Source organism: Lottia gigantea, assembly GCF_000327385.1.
Source record: "Lottia gigantea unplaced genomic scaffold LOTGIsca_131, whole genome shotgun sequence".
Classification (NCBI taxonomy): Eukaryota; Metazoa; Mollusca; class Gastropoda; family Lottiidae; genus Lottia; species Lottia gigantea.
Genome location: NW_008707443.1, coordinates 272,315 through 293,603, shown reverse-complemented (window position 1 = coordinate 293,603; position 21,289 = coordinate 272,315). Strand labels below are relative to the sequence as shown.

General features: G+C 31.7%; 3 protein-coding genes across 3 annotated transcripts; 2 read left to right on the top strand and 1 right to left on the bottom strand.

Moving 5' to 3' along the window:
* Nucleotides 1-401: 401 nt before the first annotated feature.
* On the top strand, nt 402-2,399 carry LOTGIDRAFT_172331 (hypothetical protein; the record flags this gene model as incomplete). The annotated part of the gene is made up of 3 exons (XM_009049202.1): nt 402-551; nt 865-1,113; nt 2,169-2,399. The coding sequence occupies 3 exons, from the start codon at nt 402-404 to the stop codon at nt 2,397-2,399; spliced, it is 630 nt and encodes a 209-aa protein (XP_009047450.1).
* Nucleotides 2,400-4,331: 1,932 nt separating this feature from the next.
* LOTGIDRAFT_172328 (hypothetical protein) lies at nt 4,332-5,974 on the bottom strand (the record flags this gene model as incomplete). Its single annotated transcript, XM_009049201.1, has 4 exons — nt 4,332-4,621; nt 4,915-4,996; nt 5,354-5,409; nt 5,869-5,974. The coding sequence occupies 4 exons, from the start codon at nt 5,972-5,974 to the stop codon at nt 4,332-4,334; spliced, it is 534 nt and encodes a 177-aa protein (XP_009047449.1).
* A 758-nt stretch (nt 5,975-6,732) lies between these two features.
* On the top strand, nt 6,733-7,628 carry LOTGIDRAFT_138945 (hypothetical protein; the record flags this gene model as incomplete). Its single annotated transcript, XM_009049200.1, has 3 exons — nt 6,733-6,810; nt 7,100-7,173; nt 7,481-7,628. 3 exons carry the CDS (start codon nt 6,733-6,735, stop codon nt 7,626-7,628), a joined length of 300 nt encoding a protein of 99 aa, XP_009047448.1.
* Nucleotides 7,629-21,289: the final 13,661 nt, after the last annotated feature.

The following is a 21,289-nucleotide window of genomic DNA, read 5'->3' as shown; positions in this document are numbered from 1 at the left end:
GCCTTAAGATAGTTAGGTTGGTAATAATGTTTCAATACCAACTTGTTAGTATAAAGAGATCTTACATTCTAAACTTCAGTAAAAGGTGAAAATTCATTTTTCTGAAAGGTTTCTATTCAAAGTTTCAATATTACGATTTCTCTCGGTAGTTTGAAAAAATTCGAGAGAAATTGTGGTATATTCTTTTAGGCTCTTTACATTTGTGGAGAGCACAAAAGAATTATACCAGGATCTCGCTAACTACTTCCGGCCACGTTGAGAACAGCGCCATTGTTGACAACGTATCTTACTTAACGGAAGCATCGGCAAAATATTGATAAATTGGCAAGATTTTGCCATATGTTGCGAACAGAAGTCAATTAATATTCGATTTTAAAGAATAGGAGTGAATTATACTCAATATGGAACATTTTACTTTTATTTTAGCGTTGTTTGCTACCCTGTTTTGTTTGACATATTCTGTCGAATTGACTTTTGAGTTACCTGACAATGAACATCAATGTTTTTTCGAATCAATAGAGAAGGGTACTAAAAGCACAATAGAATTTCAGGTATATGCTCATAATATTACTTTTTTTAGCCTGTCGGTACGAATTAATTCCTTATGTGCAGCAAGTGGCTTCCTTTCAAAGTCTTCACTGACTTCTCTTAACTATTCAGAAGTTTAGTAGTAGAGGCAAATACAATTGGCAGATTGTCTTGCTGTTATTGACAGATAAATTATGCTTTATATTTTTTTTAGCTGATCTTGGTGATAAGTAAGCCTACTATGGTCATGAGATTGATGTTCTGTCCGGGCAGGGTCAACCTACAGTCAATATTATAGTTTAGGCAATGATCAGTTGTGTTATTTTCTTATTGAAGGTTATTACTGGTGGTCACTATGATGTTGACATGGAACTGACAGCACCATCTGGACAAGTCCTATATAAAGATGTTAAAAAACAATATGACAGTTTCACATGGACAGCTGATGCATCTGGTATTTACAAGTTCTGTTTTGGTAATGAATTCTCTACTTTCTCACACAAAGTAGTTTATTTTGATCTTCAAGTTGGTGATGAAAAACCCCTGATGGAAGGCATGGATTCCCAGGCTAAAGCCATGACTCTGGTTAGTATGATTTAATGCATTCTTTTTCATTCCAGCACTGTAATCAGAGTTTTTTTCCTTTTATAAGCCTAAGCCACAGGTACCCTGGCATTTCATTGTAACTTTTTTTTGCTTCCAAACTTCAAAATTCAATTCAAGCTGGACATTTCCTTAAATTGTGTTGTGCATTATAGCAACAATCCTATTCTCTTCGGAACAAAAATTGTGGAAATCAGATTATATGGTGATGGTTTTGTTATTGTGGTGTTATTTTTATTATTATTATTAAATTCCAAGGTGCATTATTATTTCGATGTCTGGTGCATTATCATTACACTTTGGTGTTAGAATACCTTCTTTTCTATATTTTGTTTTCACCACCGTCTCTTACTTCAATGCACATGTACAATCTTGAGTTAGGAACCTCTTATTACATTTTCTGATTATGAAAATATATAAAGGACATTATAAATACTTTCAATTGCACTGTAAATTGTTCATTGCCATTTTTTTTTTTTTTTTTTTTTCGTATGATTATTTCAGAAACAAAAAAAATATTATATTTAGATAAAGTTAAATATAATGTATTGATGAAAATGCTAAAATTCCTAATTTATATCAGGGATACCAAAATTCCTCTATTGTTCTGGCCAGTATTTTTTTTTTAATAAAACCACTTTAAATTTGGTTTGAGGTGTGAAAAGATTTCTATGTAGGAAATGTCTTCCAAACCATCTTAAAGTGGTAAAATCTCCCCCTTAACCTCAACATGGTAGCCTGTGGCCCCTTTGAACCTCAGCTAATATTTTCAAATTTCCTCAATTTTTTTTTTATTCCTTACTGGGGTCCCTGTTGTATTCTAAAAGGTCTCAGCACCAATTATTTAACTGTTGCAATTTGTTATTTTAATCCTGTAGAATTCATTCTAATATTTGGTTTTGGCAGTTACTCTTTATGTATCTATAGTATTTGGACTTCTATTCTTTCTATAATGTTGTAACCTTCTTTTTGCTTGTACTAATCTTTTTTCCACAATTACCAAATTAAGTACCCAATGTTCTTTTTTTTTTATTTAGATGGAAACCTCAGTTCAAAATGTACACGAGGATTTTAAAACAGCCATAGATTATCAAACTCATTTTCGTCTGCGAGAACTACAGGGCAGATCTTTTGCTGAAGATTTAAATGAACGTGTAATGTACTGGTCAATAGGACAATCAGTAGTCATTGTTTTAATCGGAATTGGACAAGTTATGGTTTTACAAAGTTTCTTTACAGACAAACATAAAACACCAAGTGCTACGTGATTTTAGTAAATTATTTAGGTACTATAAATATGTAAATAATATTGTGTGTTATAATTGTTTTTTTTTTAATAATTGATGAATGTTCCATTACAAATTACTTTATTCAGGTGGATTTTTAGTTAACCATTAAATGGGTTGTAACGATCAAAGAAACAAGATCTTTTTAAGGCCATAAGGATGAAAGTCATTTTCAATTAATCAAAAAATGATGGATTTGTTGAAATTGTTGTTGAAATATCAGCATTATTTGTATCAAAGTGTCTTTTTATTTCCTGTCAGTCAAACAAGATTATGAACATCCATTATGCTCGGAGTGATATTTATTGAAAATTTATCAATCATAAGTAGATATCAAAATAATGTACCATAGAGAATTTCATTATTACAGCTGTTCAATACAGCTGTTCTAACTTCATTCCAAATGACTATACCCTATTTAATTAGTTTATTTTTATTTACTCAAGTCTATTGTTACACAAAATTTAACTATTGTCATGAATGTAAGCTTACAGATATATATATCATGTTTGTGTGTTAGTGTTCTATATAGATTTGGCATTATTTTAAGATTATTGTTCATTGACATAGACCAAATTTGTCTTATTATCTGTGGCTTCTTTGCATAAGAAATGCATTATGGTTATTTTTGTCATATTTTCTTTAAATATTAGTAGTTACGCTTATTTATAAATTAAGTAAGACATACCATATTCAAAATTTTCACATCACCTTTTTTTTTATAACCATGTCCTTTATGTTAATATTTTAGATGGAATCTGGTTCTGAAAATGTGCACCATGCCCTCAATTATATATCTAAACAACAAATGTATTTCCGTAATAGAGAGAGTAGTGGTCGAATATTTGCTGAAAATCTTCAATCGCGTGTCATGTATTGGTCACTTGCTGCAGCATCACTTATTTTGATCATTGGAATTGGACAGGTAATGGTATTGCGTAGTTTCTTCAGTGATAAAAAAAAGTCCACTGTTCCAGTAATGTCTTGAACTAGTCGTATTGGAGAGAACTAATTTGGATCAAAAGAAAAACTGTAATAAACTTAGATTTAGTATAAATAAATTTGCATCTTGGTGAAGGTTGCCAAATCTTATCACATTTACATTTGTTGTATTCACATATTTTAGACAAGATGCAAATACAAATTCAAAAACAAATTTATTACCACAGGGGTAAATATCACCCTAAGGTCATTTACGAGGGTGAAGATTTTTCCCTGGAATAAATGAATTTATATAAACATAACATCATAGGTGTTGGGTTCTAAATTGTTTCTTCTTAAAAATTATTCCAATTTCTGGTTTACTACAAAAATCAAAACTTTATTAAATATATTGTGATCTTAGATATATTAGATCTATAGCTTAGTCTAATTTCCTTGAATGCAAGAACATATATGCAAGAGATAAATGTCAAAATAATTGTTTCCCAAATTGATAGAGCTCGATTTAAGCCAGCTGTAGTACATTCTGTAAATTGCTATAGAGGCTGGAATAGAGCTCTATCAATTGGGGAAGTCAACCTTATTTTGTATATATCAAATGGATAAAGTACTGGTATGCAAATCTAGGCACTATATACAGATGTTCCAAAATTTAGTTTTCTGCCAACTTGTTAAGGGTAATGGTTAAATAATTCACTAATTCTCACAATTGTCATTTCATTGTAATGTATCATAGTAAAAGATGTATTTATTTCTTTCAAAAAATTAATGTGTATTTTATATTTTTCTTTCTGGAGAAATAAAATTGTAAAATCTATTTGTTTTATTTTTCCCAGTGTACAAATGTCACACCTGACAAGTGAGTTGTGATCAAAGGATGGAAGTATACTCTTGTCTAAGTATAACGGTCTTGTCCTATAATCTGTGTACATGTCTAGAGAAACATACAGATTGGATTGCAACACAACAGGGTTAAATAGAAATATTTCTAGCTTTAAATAGTTCATCTAAACTGGCTTCCATTTGTTTATTAGTTCCACGTAAACCATCAATGACTTTGGCTGCCCAGATAAAATATTCCTCCACTCTCTCTGATGTCCATCCTTCAGGTTTGGTCCTTTGTAAATCACGTAGATTATATAGTTTATCAGCTAGTTTCACAAGTTTAGCTTTGGGACTTGCTGATGGAGCATGAACAATCTGTAATCTCTTTCTCTCGGCTTTTGGTAAATTTTTATCATCAGAAAGCTCATCAACTATTCCTAAAATAAACAAACGATCATTAAACCACCAATATAGATTCCTATATTATTTTTCCAATTGGTTCCATGGAAACGGTCTCACTAAGCTTGAATGACTGGATCCTAATAGGTGAACATCTATCTTTACTGTTCTTTTAACACCTGATGCCTTTCCTAGACTGAATTTATCAACTTTCCTTTTTATGATTCTTACATCTTCACAATGTGGGGATCTTGTGCTTCTACAGTATAGCAATAAATATAATCAATATATAGATTAGAACATATATCTTACTTACAAGTAATGTAACTACCTGCTATTTCCTCACCAAATTCTTCTTTTATTTCTTCTATAGTGGTATTAGTATCTTCAACTGTATCATGTAGTAATGCAGCCTGAAACATAACAGCTACTGTATTCTCATACACATCATTGTACTTAATTAGGTTTTAAAGTTCTTTGAATACTTTATATGGTTTGACAAAATGTACATCTTCAATTTGCACCATTGATTCAGTAATATCACATGCAAGTCATTGTTTTGCTTACATTTCAAGTATTTAGTATAATCTCACATATTTAAGTAGGCTAGGAAAAATAGTGGTGCACATTATCTAGCACTTTCAGCCAAGATGGTGTCAAGGTGCATATATGTTTTCATTCTACATGGGTGAAAAATTGAAATATTATTAATACACCATGAAACTTGAATTTTATCAAAAGGCTTACTATTCCTCCAAAACCCTTATTACCTGAATAACATTAATATCTGTTATACCAGCTTCTTCTGTTAATATATGAGCTACACCTGAAAAAAGGGATACATTATAAATATAATACAGGAGGGTAGGTGAAATAAGGTTAGTCTGAAATTGTAGAGGATCAAAGAAAAATAAAACCCAGCAAAAATATATCCTCATAATACATATCGGCCACCATTGATTGCCAGAGTTTTAAAAAAAAATAAGTATGGTTAGTTAGAATGGCTCTTTGTCACTACATTTATACATGTAGGCCTAGTGGAGGCTACTTTAAATTAGTCTGTTCATTTGAAATGAATTAAAAAAAAAAAATGGGTCGTGATAATGCTTTTTTCCCTGGACACTGGTTCCAATCAAATCAAGGCCTATACATTAAAGCCAACTTAAATATTGATGCCAAGACCAAGGACATGAGAGGCTATTTTCACCTCTGTCTTTTTGATTTTGTACAAGACACTGGAAATTTTTTAAAGGAAGTTGACAATTTACAGACACCAAAAAGTCACCTATAGGGTGGTTTATGTAAGGAGTCTTTTCAGGGTCTCTTCGTCTCTGATCTTTATGTTTTTTGGCAGAAAAATCAGCACAGTGAATGAGTGCCTTTATTTCCATGATGTGAAATTGTCAATTGATATGTTAAGGGTTAATAAAAGTTATTTTCTGTCTTCTTTTTCTGTTGTAAGCAAACACTGCAAAAGTTTCAGCGTCACGTGACGTTCTTAGGTTGGACGAATACATCTGAAATTTAGGGATCACCATCAATGTATGTAACTATGAAATGTATGTATGTAGATGGTTTTCCTTGAATTTCATATCAGACCTGATTATCTACGTGATCCTAATTTGATTCATGATGTTCGATGATACAAAAATTCCAAGATGTGAAAAATTATGAAATATTTTTTACATCCTTTCACCCCTTTTCGGGGAGTCTATTACACCCGCCAAATCCCACTTCTCGCGAGAGCACTCGCGGGAACATGGCCGACTACAAAGAATTTGCTTAGGGTTACTCGAGAAAACGTGAATTAAAGTGTGAAATTAGCTATCTTCATCAATATGAAACGGTAATATTGTTGATGGAAGGGTTGTTTTAGTTTCTCACAGTTAATTAATTACATATGTTGATGTTATGCACTTAATTTGCACCCTATTTTGAACTATTTACCGTTTCTTTTCATTATTCTTGTTAGTTGTTATACAGTTTTCTTGGTTGGACTAACAATAACAGATTTGTTTGGTATTAGTTCTTATTATGAACAGAACAGATAGTTCTGTCATACTGTGGTTTGATTTTTGATGATGTTGATATGATCAATGACTGATATTTCTGATTGACAACTGATAGCTCCAACAAGTCAAACAACAACATGGCTAATCAGATCCAGTACAAGCCTGGTGATAAGATATTTGCTAAGATGAAGGGTTATCCACACTGGCCAGCCAGAGTAAGTATGAGGTCTGTCTCATATCCATCTTATCAGTTTTTAGACTGAACTAGATTAAGTATTTAATTTTCTATTGAAGGGAGTGGGATGATTATTCGATTAAAGTCTGAAAAACTCCATGTGGAATCAAATTGCATCATGTTATTGTAGTCTTCTGTAGCACAACAGACTTTGTAGCAGAAATTATCTCGCCCTTATGATTATCAGTCCAAAAAATTTACAGTTGAATTGGAAAGGGCATTAGTGAAAGAGTTAATGTTACCTTACATGTTCAGTCTTTCTTTTTCAGATTGATGAGCTGCCAGAAGGATCTCCCATACCTAAAGGAAAGTTTCCTATCTTTTTCTATGGTACTCACGAAACGTAAGTGAATGAATCTAATCATAAGCTATTATGAAAGCACTACATGTAGTTACATTGTCTATTTTGTTTTTGAAACCATACAAACAAGACTCAAGCTTATTTTGTGTTCATTAGCTCTTAATACTACCTTACTGGTACCTTAAAATAAAAGAGACTGGTTGTGTTGAAGCTTTGAATTGTACCAGGATGTGCTTAGATATCTTTTTCTAGTGGTATTATTAGCAAATTGATTATTTTCAGTGTACAAATTTGCTATCCCTTTAATTTTGCCGGTCTCATATTTTACAGTTTTTTATTTGTATTCTAGGGCTTTCTTATTACCTAAAGATATTTTTCCATATGATAAGTATGTAGATAAATACGGTAAACAGAATAAACGTGTTGGTTTTAATGAAGGCCTGGAAGAAATTATCCATAACCCTTCTGTTAAATTTCAAGGGGTAGGTCATATATAACTATCCTAATCTTATTAGTATTAATGGTATATTAGATGCACAAGTTAAAGTTAGACAATTATTATTAATAAATATATTATTATTCATCCTAATCTTGTTGCTTCAAAGGATAGTTTCTATACATCATAGAGTAACTTAAAATTTAGGTAATTTTTTTATTACAATATCAGTGTAGATCTTTCTCTGTGGCAGAGCCAACACAATGATTTTCACTAAATTTACAAAGGTTCATAAGTATTAAGAACATTTATACTATAAATGTTTGCAATCTATTATTACAGGCTAAAAGCACAGATGAAGGTGAGATGGAAGAAGAAGAAGAAGAAATTGAAGAAGAACCTGAATCTTCTTCTGTTGATGAAGAGGAGGAAGAAAAAGAAAAAAAGCCTAAGAAAACACCTGTAAGCTATAAACAGTTTCAATCATCAAATATCAAACTCTGATTTATAACGTGACTGTGCAACCTTGACACAGTCAGCCTATGTTCATGCCACTAAATAGTATATATTTATATTAAGTCAAAATGTGTTTATCTTGTTTAAACTGTCATTATTTGTACTGATTGTTTAAAAATCAATAGTTTAGTTAAATCTAAGACTTGATTTATTTGTAGAAAGCAAAGGCAGGTAGAAAAAGAAAAGGTAGTGGCGATTCTGAGAAAAAGGTTTGTATAAAACATGTCTCTGTTCTGATTTAGGATGTATAATAAGGTGTTTCTTTAAGGCTAGAATGTTAGAAGTGTATAACATGTATAATATGATCATCATGATCAACTGAGTAAGTGTTGTGACTAATTGTGTTAAGTGCAATTGATTGAGCCCAGAATTGCTAGGGATTACGCCTAGTGTCAGGAGTCCAGAAGCTATTTGAGTATCAAGAAAGCGAAAGGCTTAAAGAACTGATCAATAACAATATACTGTGTCCAGATTTCTCACAGATGACTTGTTTTTTTAGAAACCTGCTAAGAAAGCAAGGAGAAAATCAAAGGTTGATGATGAAGTTGATAGTGCTGAAGAATTTGATGAAATTTCTGACTCGTCCAAGGAAGATTCTGCTGATGAGGTAGGATTCTTCTTCCTTAATCCTAGAAGAAAGAGCTTATGTTTAAAAAAAAAAACACTAAATATTATCTTGATTCAGCTATTATTTGGCATTGAAATTTTATTAATAATTGTTAATGTTTCCAGCACGGAAGTCATGCTCTTCTGTCATTATTTGAGTGCTATATATATATATATTACAGTAATGAAAAATTCTCACTGCTAAAATAGTGCTCAATACATCAATTGTAGAGCGATGCAGAAATATTAAAAATCAATTAGTAGTAATTCTATATATTTATTATAATGCTTATTAATATTGATAGATAGTAGAAGTATTCACAAGATTTTGTCGATGCCAAATGGAAACCTTAAATGTTCCTTTGATATTTAATTTTAGGATTTTGATTTGATGGAATCTAAAAGTAAGAAAAAGAAAGGTAAAGGAAAGAGAAAGCCAAGTAAAGGGTCAGATAGTGAAAGTGAAAAAGAAGGTTCAGATAATGAGAATTCAGAGGTTGAAGAAAAACCTGCTAAAAAGCAGAAGAAAGAAAAGAAAGAGCCGAAGAAACCAAGAAAACCCAGAACTCCAGCAAATAAATCAGCACCCAAGAAAAGTAAGTTTCCTACAAGTTCAGGGGGTTCAAAAGTTTTTAAAGTAGGGGGCAGTTTCAGAAAAGTAGGAGGCTGGTCATTCCAAGATTCGTTGGCGGAAGATGAGAGTCAAGGGGAGTTAAGACCTCCCCAAAGAAAATTTGGAAAATGAAACATCAGGCATCAGATAATCCTGGCACTTGAGAGGATTGAACCAAAATTGACACTTCCATCTAGGTCCTCTTCAGACTAGGATAAATACTAATTAAAAATTTATTTATTAATCAAACATAAGTTTTAAGCTTTATGAAGGATTTCCATAACAACTTAGTGAAGCAGTTTGTTTTTAATGCGACAATTGAAAATGCACAGCACTTTCAAGAATATAGAACAGCTCTGCAAATTTCTAAGTTATGAATGGCATCATAATTGCGTAAAAACCTTGTCACTTGATTGTAATTTTAATACAAAATCTGTTTCTAAATATTAATTAGAATTAATTACCGTATAATACGCACCATTTCATACATTTGAGTGAATCGGGGAAAATCTGTCACATAATAATTAACTACCAGTCCGGACGCAAAAAGTAAACAAGTTGGCATAACGTAGAAACCATAATTTTGAGTAGAAATACCGCATATCTACCAACTTGTCTTCAACAAAGACTTTTTTTCTTACGTTTATATTTCAATTGCATTTTTCAATCAATTCAAAGCCAAAGATAGAAATAATATTTGTTTGTTACTGTTATTTGTATCTTTTCGTGACATTGAGTCTAAATTTTGAAGGTCGTACGCGTATGAATCTCGATTGAGAGAGACAAAACTAACTGATAAATATAGGAAGCTCAGGGTTGCGATTTATACAGTTACGAATATTTATAAGCCTGTCATTATTTTTTTTTAAGAACCCCTCTAAATTAAAAGTGTTTTATATCTTTTTGAAAATGACAAAGCTTTCCAATTCTACTTGATTGTCGATCGGTAGGGTCCAGATCTACCAAGCTAGTGTAAGCCATATCCCTGTTCCCAAAAGCGTGAACATTAGTGTCGTTTTTTATTCGGAGGTTATGAAACAATCTTAAATCGTCCAAATGAAAAAAAAAAATGCTTTACTGACGAAAATTACATTCTATTTTGCTTGAAATTGTATCTCAATTAGCGATTCCATGTTGGTTATTTTGTCCCCTGTATAAGTTGGTCAGAAAAACAAATGCAAGAACGGAAAGTTTACGGGCTGTCATAAAATTTTAAAAGGATTTTATGAAACGAAGATACAGATCACATTAGATTCGGACATCCAGTCTAGCAGGATTTTCTACTTAGTAGAAAGACCTATGCAACGCCGTCTAAGTTGTTTATTGATTTCGTTTTCTGTAAAAATAAGGATACCGTAAAATTTCGATTTATAAATGCTAAAGTCAAATTTTTTTTACGTGCTTTCAACGAAAAGTAGCCGGCGAAAACGGCACAAAATGAGGATTTTAAACGGCGGTTTTTGAACCCACTGCAAGTTTCTGTTGCAGTTCAATTCATGTCAGTGATAAAAGTTGACTGAAAGATTCCATTGAGTGCTTCACCAGAGAAGGATGTGAAACTCCATTTTGTTGGATTTGACATCCATATTTGGCAAATGATTTTACACTGTAAATGGTAATTTTCATGGCTATTACAAGTGCAAGGAAATTTTGATGGCTTTAAGAGTATAGTATATATTAGGCATCAGTTGGTTATTTGTTATTTGTATAAATATATATATTGTAGGTAGAGCATCTAGTGGTGGTAATAAGAAAGAAGTCTTATCTAGTGATAGTATTAGTTCTGATAGTGATAGGTCAGTTCCCTTTTAATTAATATACTAAATAATGAACTTATTTGACAATGTATAAATTTACTTCAACGTGATAAAAACCTGATTATACAATCACAAAGCAATTTGAGAGATTAGCTAGAATTTGTAACTGGATAACCTACATGATCGGTAATTCATAGTAAAAAATTGGCTACAACAGAAGGATTTTTTGTGCATCCCAAGATTATGCAACTCACTATCATCAATGAGCCATAGATAATTATTCCTATGGCCGTCTAAGATTGTAAAAGAATTGATTATTATGGTGATAATGATCTAATTGACCGCCTGCCTGTATGGATAACTTTTCGATTTTTGATATTCTCAACAGATCTCAGTCTCAGCTGAATTATAAATGGTTATCACTATTAGTTTGATAGTGTACAATAATTATCTTTAAGTTGTTAAATATTTATACTTGCTCTATGTATTTTACAGTGATGGATCTGGTGCTATTAGTAGTTGGAAGAAAAAAGATGAAGAGAAAAAGAAAGAAATTCAAAGAAAATTACAAGAAGAAGCTGACAGGTAAATAATGTTTGCTCTACAAATCAATATTCATGGATATTGTTTCTTTTGATAAAGCTCTGTATCACAATGAAACTCAATAATTTGCCAATATATTTGATTACAGACGTGCTAAAGAAGAGGAAGAGAGGATGGAGAAAGCGAGAGAAGAATTATTAAAAGAAAGAGAGTCAGAACAGAAAGATGATGACCCAGATCATAAAAAACGAGAAAGAAAGAAAAAGAAATTTGAAGATTTTGTGGTAAGACAAATTTCAGGTTTCTTTTGAATCTTAAACATGTTAGCATGGAAACATAGGGATTGTCATCCTCAGCTGGCATCAGAAATATGTTTAGTGTTTAGATGAAGGAAAAATGGAGTGTGCGAGATTAACACAATAAATGCAAAATTATAGAGTGGTGCAATGGATATAAATAGGGAGGGGAATCGATTACCAAATTTAGATTGATTATTTATTGACTATCGTTTAATAATTGATAAATAATCGAAATATTTTAATGAGGAATTCCTTGTAAATGCTAAATTAAAAACATGCCAAAATTCCAAATTTTATAGGTCATTTTCGGTCATAGAAGTATATTCTTGCTTTGATCTGTTATTATAGTTTATTGTGGGTAAGTTACGTGCTGAAGTGGACCTATGTGGAAGAGATTACTACTTGTAAATGGGGACAGGGGAGAAAACGTAACTTTGACATAAAATCGATTATGAAATTTGATAATTGATAATCAAAATTATAAATATTGTAGCGACGGTAATTGATTATTTCAATCATTTTACCCAGCCCTAGCTATAAACCAAATCGTTTTGTCAAACTAAAGATTAGTTTTAAAAGACAAATATCCACCATTTGAGCTGACCTGACTTGGTCTGTTTTATAAAACCTGTCATTGATCTAATTTCAGGATGATGAAGATGAAAAAGAAAGAAAAAAAAAGAAAAGAGAAAGTTTAGAAAAATTAAAGAAAGCTAAATTAAAGGAAGAGGATGAAGAAGAGAAAGATAAGAAGAGGGAAGAAAAGAAAAGAAGAAAATCTTTGAAAGAAGATAAGAAATACAAAGAAGACGGAAAAATTGAGAAATCTGAGACCAAAGAGAAGAAGAGTAAAAAATCGAAAGTGTTAAGTGACAGTGAAAGTGACAATGAAACTAGAGACAAAGTGATAAAATCCAAAGACAAAAAGAGTGATTCTAGAAAACGTGATAGTACAGAAGAGTCAAAGAAACATGATAATAATGAAGATTCAAAGAAAGAGGATGAGACATCTAAAGTTAACAATTCATCTGCCAAATCATCATCAAGTAAGAAAACAAAGACAATAGAAAGCAGTGATGAGGAAGAAAACAAAGAAACCAAATCAGGAGATACTCAAGCTGAAGTTATTCAAGATAAATCAGAAACCAATATATCTGAGGTACCATAATTATTACTTATTAATTTGAAAATTTATTGCTGCAATCGACTTAAAAAGTTCTCGGTATTAGTAAATTCAATAGTTAAAGAAAAAATCGAGCGAAAGTGAAAAAATAGGTTTGGAAAGAGGAAAGCTCAAGCCCTTGCATTGCCTTTGATTAATATTAGTGAGTTGATTTTTGTCATTTCAAAATTATTCAAAATATGTGTTTGACGTGTAAAATATACACACTTCTCTATTTTTTCCACTAAATAATGTTTAAAACCAATATAGTATGTAAGTAGGTAGCAAAACTCATATCAGAAACTACAGATAAACATAGAACTAATAGTGTTAAAATATTACTGTATGATAATGATATATATTTTAGAAGAATATAGAAGAAAATGATGAAGCTAGTAATACAAGTAGTTTAAAAGAAAATACATCTACAGAAACACCTGAGGTAAAGTCACTTATGTCTTAATAAACCAACTTCTGATATATCAGAACACTTTTGATGATGGCACAAATGCAAGTTATATATTGACATAGCATTTAGATAATGTTACATTGAAATTGAAAGATATTCCAAATCATAAAGTATTTTTAGAAAATTTTTTTTGACTTTGCACATAAAATCTTCCATAGATCTAAAGATTATTTAATTTTTTTTAGGATGTCAAAAGTTCACCTAAAGTTGAAAACAGTGAGAAAGATAAAGAAGAAGAAGATAGAAAAAGGAAAGAGAAAGAGAGGAGATTGTAAGTAATCAACAAAACCTAAAAATATTCCCACTGTCAAAAAGTCCATCTCCAAAAGAACAGTTTGATAATACATTGGTATCAGCTATTAAACTAATGATAGGTCAGAATTCGCTTTACTCAACTGAAATGAGATATAGTTCTCTTATATTTTACTTAACCTGCAAACGTCATACATCAGATATCTGTATCATGTTTCAAAATGATAGTTGGATACCAGGTTTGTTTCTGCTAAAAATACAAATATTACAGTGAAAGGCTTATTGTTCTATTTTTCTCTCCATCATTATAATAAATGAGAAATTTTCATTTAAGAAAAGAGAAAGAAGAAGAAAAAGAAAGAAAGAAAAAGTTAAAATATGAACAGAAGAAAAAAGAAAAGAAAGAAAAGATCCATTGTATGTTTTTACCTTTCTGTACCTGGTCATTCACAATTCTTTTCTCGTAATGAATCATAATTTCCAAGCTGCTTCCAGCTTAAAAGAGAATGAAGGGCTGACATGAATAATTTTCTTGTGATATGCAATGTGCAATAATCCAATATGAATAATAATTCTATCTTTGCAAAATTCTCCTCATCATACACTGTAAGATGTGGATAACAACTGTTGTTTGAAGAATGTTTCTGTATTTTATTTATAGTTGAGCAAACAGAAACAACATTGATTCAGATGGATTTAGAGATCAAGAAATCATTGCAAATAGACAGAACAGTAAGTTTCTATATTCTTTAAGTTATAGGCCTATGTGGATGTATAACTCCACCTTATTTGTAATGAAGCAGATCTCTTTGATTGTGATCTTGACCAGATACATGATTAAATTACTTCTTCATTCCTTACACTGCAGGTAAGAGGGGCTGACATGGAAAAAGCGTCTAGTCGTTCGGATGGGACAATAAACCGAGGCCCCGTGTGCTACAGGCTGTGCACGTTAAAGATCCCTCGACAGTTGGAAATCGAAAAAGAGCAGGCTAATGCCACTGTCCTGGCAAAATTTCCCTCATTGCACCCTGCATGGCGTTGCCCGTCTTCATTAGCCCACATGGTGCAGAAAAGTAGGACGTAAAACTCCATTCATTTCATTTCATTCCTTACACTTGTAAGTGATAACAATGTGATTATTTCATGGTAGGACATTTGAATCAAGTCATGGGGGTACAATAGACCTGACATTTCAATAAAAAAAACTTCACGCTATGAACTATGGGATTGAATTGGAGTCAAGGTATTACAAAATGGCCGCACGAATACTGATAGAAACCCCACTTCATTCCCAGCATGCACAGCTGGCTAAACGCGTGACGTCATCATGCTACACGGTTATTCATTGAACAGGAACAGGAAGTCACACGAAGAATATTTGAGTAAAATTTTCAGTGTTTTCAAATAAAAGTAATCCAATTTAATTTGTTAATCATATTGTCTAGGATGTAGATAAATGTGTAGCTATAATGGAAGATCTTGAAACATTACCAGTCAATCAAATTATGTTGAAGAAAAATCCAGATATAATGAACACAATGAAAAAGGTGAGAATATTTCTATCCATGCAGATTGGGTTGCTATATCGATGAATTTTCTGTAATGCCTAAAATCAGGTATACACATGACATGCAGGATTGATTTTTCCTCAAGATCATTTTGTTCCATTTATTATTAGCTGTTATTTTGAATATAGCCACTTTGGTTAAGGTCTTAAGACAACCTTGATCGTTCATCTGTTCTCTCCAAATTTGTGACATGGTCAAAAGTGTATTCTGAGAAGCATTAAACACTAAATGCACCTTTTGTTAGCGTCACAAACTTCCAGCAATGAAGAGAACAGCAATCTGCTTAAGATGCCCAATATAAGGATGCAAACTTTATGGATGTAAATAATATGGTTATTTAAGGGCATCACCCCTGATGTTGGTATGCAGCAGTGTCAAATTATTGATATTAGTTACATATCTAAATTTTAAAGAGAAAAATCAAGAAAATCTTGAGAAAATCATTATGTTGAAGACGATAAAGTAAACAAAGTTTTGCGTGTTTGTGTGTATATAATGTATATTTATTTATATTTATAGTGTCGGAAATATAAAGGTAGTGACAAGATAAAAGATAAAGCAGAAGTTATATATAATAAATTTAAAGCATTATTTCTTATGGGTGATGTGGAAATGCCACAGGTAGGTAAATTTGAGGTCCCAAAAATTTGAAAAGATTTAATAATGACTAATTTATGGTATTTATTGTATTATCTTTTTATATTTTATTTTATTTGTGAAAACTGAAAATATATTTTCCACATTGTGTGAACTATGTTTGGATTTTTCTTTCTTACAGGTGTCAGATTTTAAGAAAAAAGAAAAAGGTGACACAATTACTTCTAAAGAACAAGAAAATAAAGAGAATGAACACAATGATCATGTGAATAGCTCTGTGGGTGAAAATAATAAAATATTTGAAAATGTTCTAAGTGGTAACAATGAAATAAGTGATTCTAATGTGATTCCTGGGCTAGACGGTAATGTTCCTATAATCACAGATAGAGATAGAACTGTGAATTCTACTGAGAATAATTCTACTGAGAATAACTCTACTGAGAATAACTCTACTGAGAATAATTCTACTGAGAATAACTCTACTGAAAATAACTCTACTGAGAATAATTCTACTGAAAATAACTCTACCGAGAATAATTCTACTGAAAATAATCCTGTACAAACTTCTCAACATTCAGTTGCAAACTCTCTTAATCAACCCATGGAGGTTGACTCTACAGTGACTCCTGGAGATACAGTGGACTCTACAACCAAAGGCGATGGACACAGCTCGCAAATATCAGATATCGAAAATGTGCTTGTTAATCCATCTAATGCATTGCGTTCAGTGATATCAGAGGAAGCTGTGAGTGTGTCTGAACCTAAACTTCCTTCTGTTGAAATTAACAGTTCACCAAAAACTAGTCCGACTGTTCCCAATCAGGATTTAACTGTGTCTGAATCTGCTACCCCTGTAGAAAAAGCTGATAGTGTGGACCAACCATTAGTTGATAGTAGTAATAAAGTTGAACCTGTGGATGAAGATTCCCAGTCTAATACAGTCTCTTCATCAGACACTGCCCCCACAAGTATAGTACCAAAAACAAATGTTCCCCATATTATTCCATTTTTTGAACGCCAGAAACTGGAGGCAGAAAATGATAATGCCCAACCATTTGTATCTCCTGACACAAGTACTCGAACTCAGTTACCCCTTCCAGAAGTTATCAGTAATGAAGATGAAGATTCCAGTACTATGGATTCTAATGTGGAAGAATCTGAAGATTATGTTGAACCTACGGTAAAATTTGTCAATACTAATGTTTTTCTGATGGAATGAAGGAACAAAGCTCATGTTTCAGACTGCATGTTCATGTTCTCTCTTAATTACAATTCTAAAAAGATAAGAATAGTTTCTGACTAAAAATTTTTTAACTTTTCAAAACTCTGTGCTGTACAATTTGTTTATGAAATGATCATATAAAGCATATTTTCTAATCTAAACTTTCAGTTCCAAGTTCATATTTTCTATAAATCATACAAGTGTTTATACTTTATTTCAGGAACATCGTGATTTAAATGCAAGAATAGCTGAAATAATGGAAGGTTCTTCTAAAACCAGTTCTAAAAAGGATAGCCCAGGATATTCTAAAGAAATCTCCCCAGTTAAAGCAGTAGGAAATAAAGAAAAGGGAGGGAGTAATAAAGGAACAACAGGAAGTAATAAAGGAACAACAGGAAGTAATAAAGGAACTGGAGATAGTGATGAAGAGGATGATACTATTATGGATGATGATGAATTACATAGTTTACTTGGTGTATAAATGAGAACCCAACTAGTGTAGATGTTTCATATCAAATGGAAAGTACTGAATGTGATGTGAGTTGACAAATGGCAGAAAGCAATCGCTAGGTTGCAAACTATAGTAATGATGTGACCATAGAAAATAGGTCCTAACATATTGACCAACTTTTGATTGTAATGATAGAATAATTTATTGATTGTGTTTTCTATCATCTACAGAGTCGAACATGATTTTGGCTTCTGCAAATCCTGTCCTTGAGTTGACATAACGCAGACACCGTTTTCTTGTATCAGTGTGTTGTCTATGTCCCAGTTGATCATGATATATGCAGTATATATTTATATACACGACATTGGTGGTCTATTTTGAATGATAGAGACTAATAAATATTAATAAATTTACAATTTAAATGTCTGTCATGAAAGAATAACATGCTTATATGATTTCTCTTCAAAGGTGAAATAAGACTGTACATTAATTTGCATTTAGTTACATTTGCAAAAAAAATAAATCATTCTTATTTATGAGTGCTTGATTTTGTTGATAGATCAATCACATCTCCACAAAACATACAAGATAATACAAACTCAATAATTAAATGGTTTGCCAAGTGTTATCTGGTCATAAAAGACAATGACAATGTGTATATATATGAGCCTGTGTAATGTTTGGTAGTGTAAATAGAATATTTTAGTGTCAGTGATGTTTTAGTAATTCACCAATAAAGAAAGACTTTTTCTATGATCTATCTTGTCTAGATGTCCAAGATTTATTTGACAATGAGTTCTAGTTAATGTTATTGTGTAGTGTGAGAATAGAATTATTGAACCAATTTAGTCCAGTAAACTTGTAAGCCTTTCAAATTGTAACCACTTTAATACAATTATATAACATTCATTATCCGTGGGCAGATATGTAGTTATTTGCTTGAAAACATAGAGGAACAAAAGCGTCTTCAAAAGTGTTGGCGTGTTCCTGTGTTTTCAGCAAACATGGTATCAAGTGAAAGGCGGCAATGATATTGATCAAGTTACTTACTTTGTTGGAATATGATAGCTAGCAAGAGGTGGCAGCAATCTATAATATGATATAAAAGTCAACTCAAAACTGAATATTACATAACCGATATCCAATGCCTCAGAGATAGATCTAGAAACTGTCTTGTCTTAGTGTGTTAACAGACAATAATTGTTATATAAACATTGATATTTATTACTAATTTGTCAATTGGATTTTATAAGGAATATCTGATTTTTCTGTGTCGTTTGAATGATCATTTGTGTGCACCTTTTTTATACCCATAGATCAATTTGGAAATATATTAAAGTGAGCAGTTAAGTTTCTACATCCATCGTCGAAATCAATCAACAGGTCATTATGTGTGAATGTGTCATGTCATGATGAACGATGTAAATCAAATTTATAATTTATTCCAAACACTCTTCAATTAAGTTCTATATTGCACCATCTCATTATGTCAAAACGAATCTAACCAATCAAATCGTTAATGAGGTCTGACCTCGTGTGAAAAAGTGATTTTACGTCAAATATGTCTGTTATTTGCAATGCACATCGAAATGTAATGTATTTTATTTGAGGAGGACAGAATGATTTTGATTGATGTAATAGTTGAATCAGGAGTAATCATTGGAAAATATATGTAACCAATTATGACAAAAAAAAGATAAATTTTGAAATGATTTGGCACTAACAAATGTTAGTCTTGCAAAAATTAATTTTTTCTCACATAAGTCTAGTGTGGTATTAACATGGTGCAGATAAGTAGGTTGTAAAACTACATTTCATTTCATTTTGTGTGGTATCAGGAATTGTTTTGGCACCATTTAGCATAGAGCACATGTCATAGCTGTTGTTTAGTACAGTAATACCGCTGTCAGTTACTCCTACTTTAGAAGTTATTAATGTAATAAAAATGCTTGTTGACATAAACTTGGAGTGCTACCATAGTACAGAAGATCATTTAGAAAAACCCATGTCTACCAAAATAGTATTAGGCCTGAACCAATTTTATTATTCCAATGTACATTGTTACTTTTATATACAGGAATAAAAATATTGGACAAGTCTAATTATATTTGGTATATTTTTAAATGTAACTGTAAATCATGACATTGTAATTATTATTATTATTTCAACTGATGTGTTGATAATGTTTATATTTTCAACAATGATGAAATAAAGTTGCTACAAAAAACAGCACAGCTTTCCATCAATAATGCAAAACTGTCCCCTACTTCTTCTTTAAAGGTATAGTACCTCTATTTTTAAACTTGGCAAAAAGAGTCTCAGTGTCCCATTGTAAGAGGAAGTATTCCTTCAAAACAAACATAAGTACACACTTTTCATTATTATTTCGTTTAAACGAATTAATTTTATCGTTTATTTCGTTTAAACAAAATAATAAACCCATCTTTTTATTTCGTTTAAACGAAATAATAAATAAATATGTTTACAATTGCGCCTTAGGGGCTCCGTACATAAGGACACACAGGCTGAAATACTTCATTTTCCAATAGAGCTCACATTGTGTATTACTACTTTGTTATGATGTGACAATCAGTTAAGGCATATATTATTGGGCTTGAATGGTATCTACCATAGTCATGTATTAAGTTCTGGGATTGCAGGAACAAATGGCACAATTGATAGCTTATGATGCACTGAAGTAGAACAGAGACCCCTCTTGAATCCCCTTGATAATGGTTATGAGAGATGCAGTGACTTCAACACATACTCGCTAACACGAATATACAGCACAGGATGATAGAGAATTTTAACCCAGTTGCACACTGCATTAAAGGTGTTGCCTGTCATCATTAGCCCATTAAGGTACAAACAATTAATAAATTCATAGTGCTTTTGAAAGGTTTATGACATGAATGAAGAAAGCAAATATCTACAGCTGTTCAAATTAAATCTCCCAACTTTGTGACAAATAACAAAACGTCAGGATCGATGAATATAATAAACAAGTATTATTCTTAATATAAACTAAATATCACAATTGCACCTCTAAATGTCAAGATATTTTAGTTATCTTTATAAATAGGCATAACACGAAATGTAACATTTGCCTGGTGATCCATAAACCCAGCATCTGGATTTCTTAATGTCTTCCAATCAATAATTTTCGGCCATTGCAAGAAGTGCATCATATTATTCTCTGAGCCAACAGGCTGATTCAAACGGGTCATTAATGTTTTGTTCATATGAGAATTGACAAGTTCTAAAATAAATGAACATGGTGGAATGGCCACCATTGCATAAGGGTAATTGTTACTAGATTTTGGTTCACGATTTGTGCTTAAAGTAGCATTACAAACATTTGATTTATTATTAATACTTAAACTACAACGTACTTTATTTCTGATGAGAAATTCTTGGCTAGATACACCCCATTCATTTCTTTCCACATCATTTAAATTAAAGGTTGTTTGGAATTCAGAAATATTGCGGAATTCAAGTCTTCCTAATAAATTATGATTTATGGTTTCAGCACTAATACAACCTGGTTTGAATGTAACTTTCTGTTGCTCTGGAACAACATAATCAGTCTCATTTATGTCTACAACTTGTTGACGTAACTTAGGTAAAACACTCACTATTCGCACTGCTGAATCCGTCTTCAAGA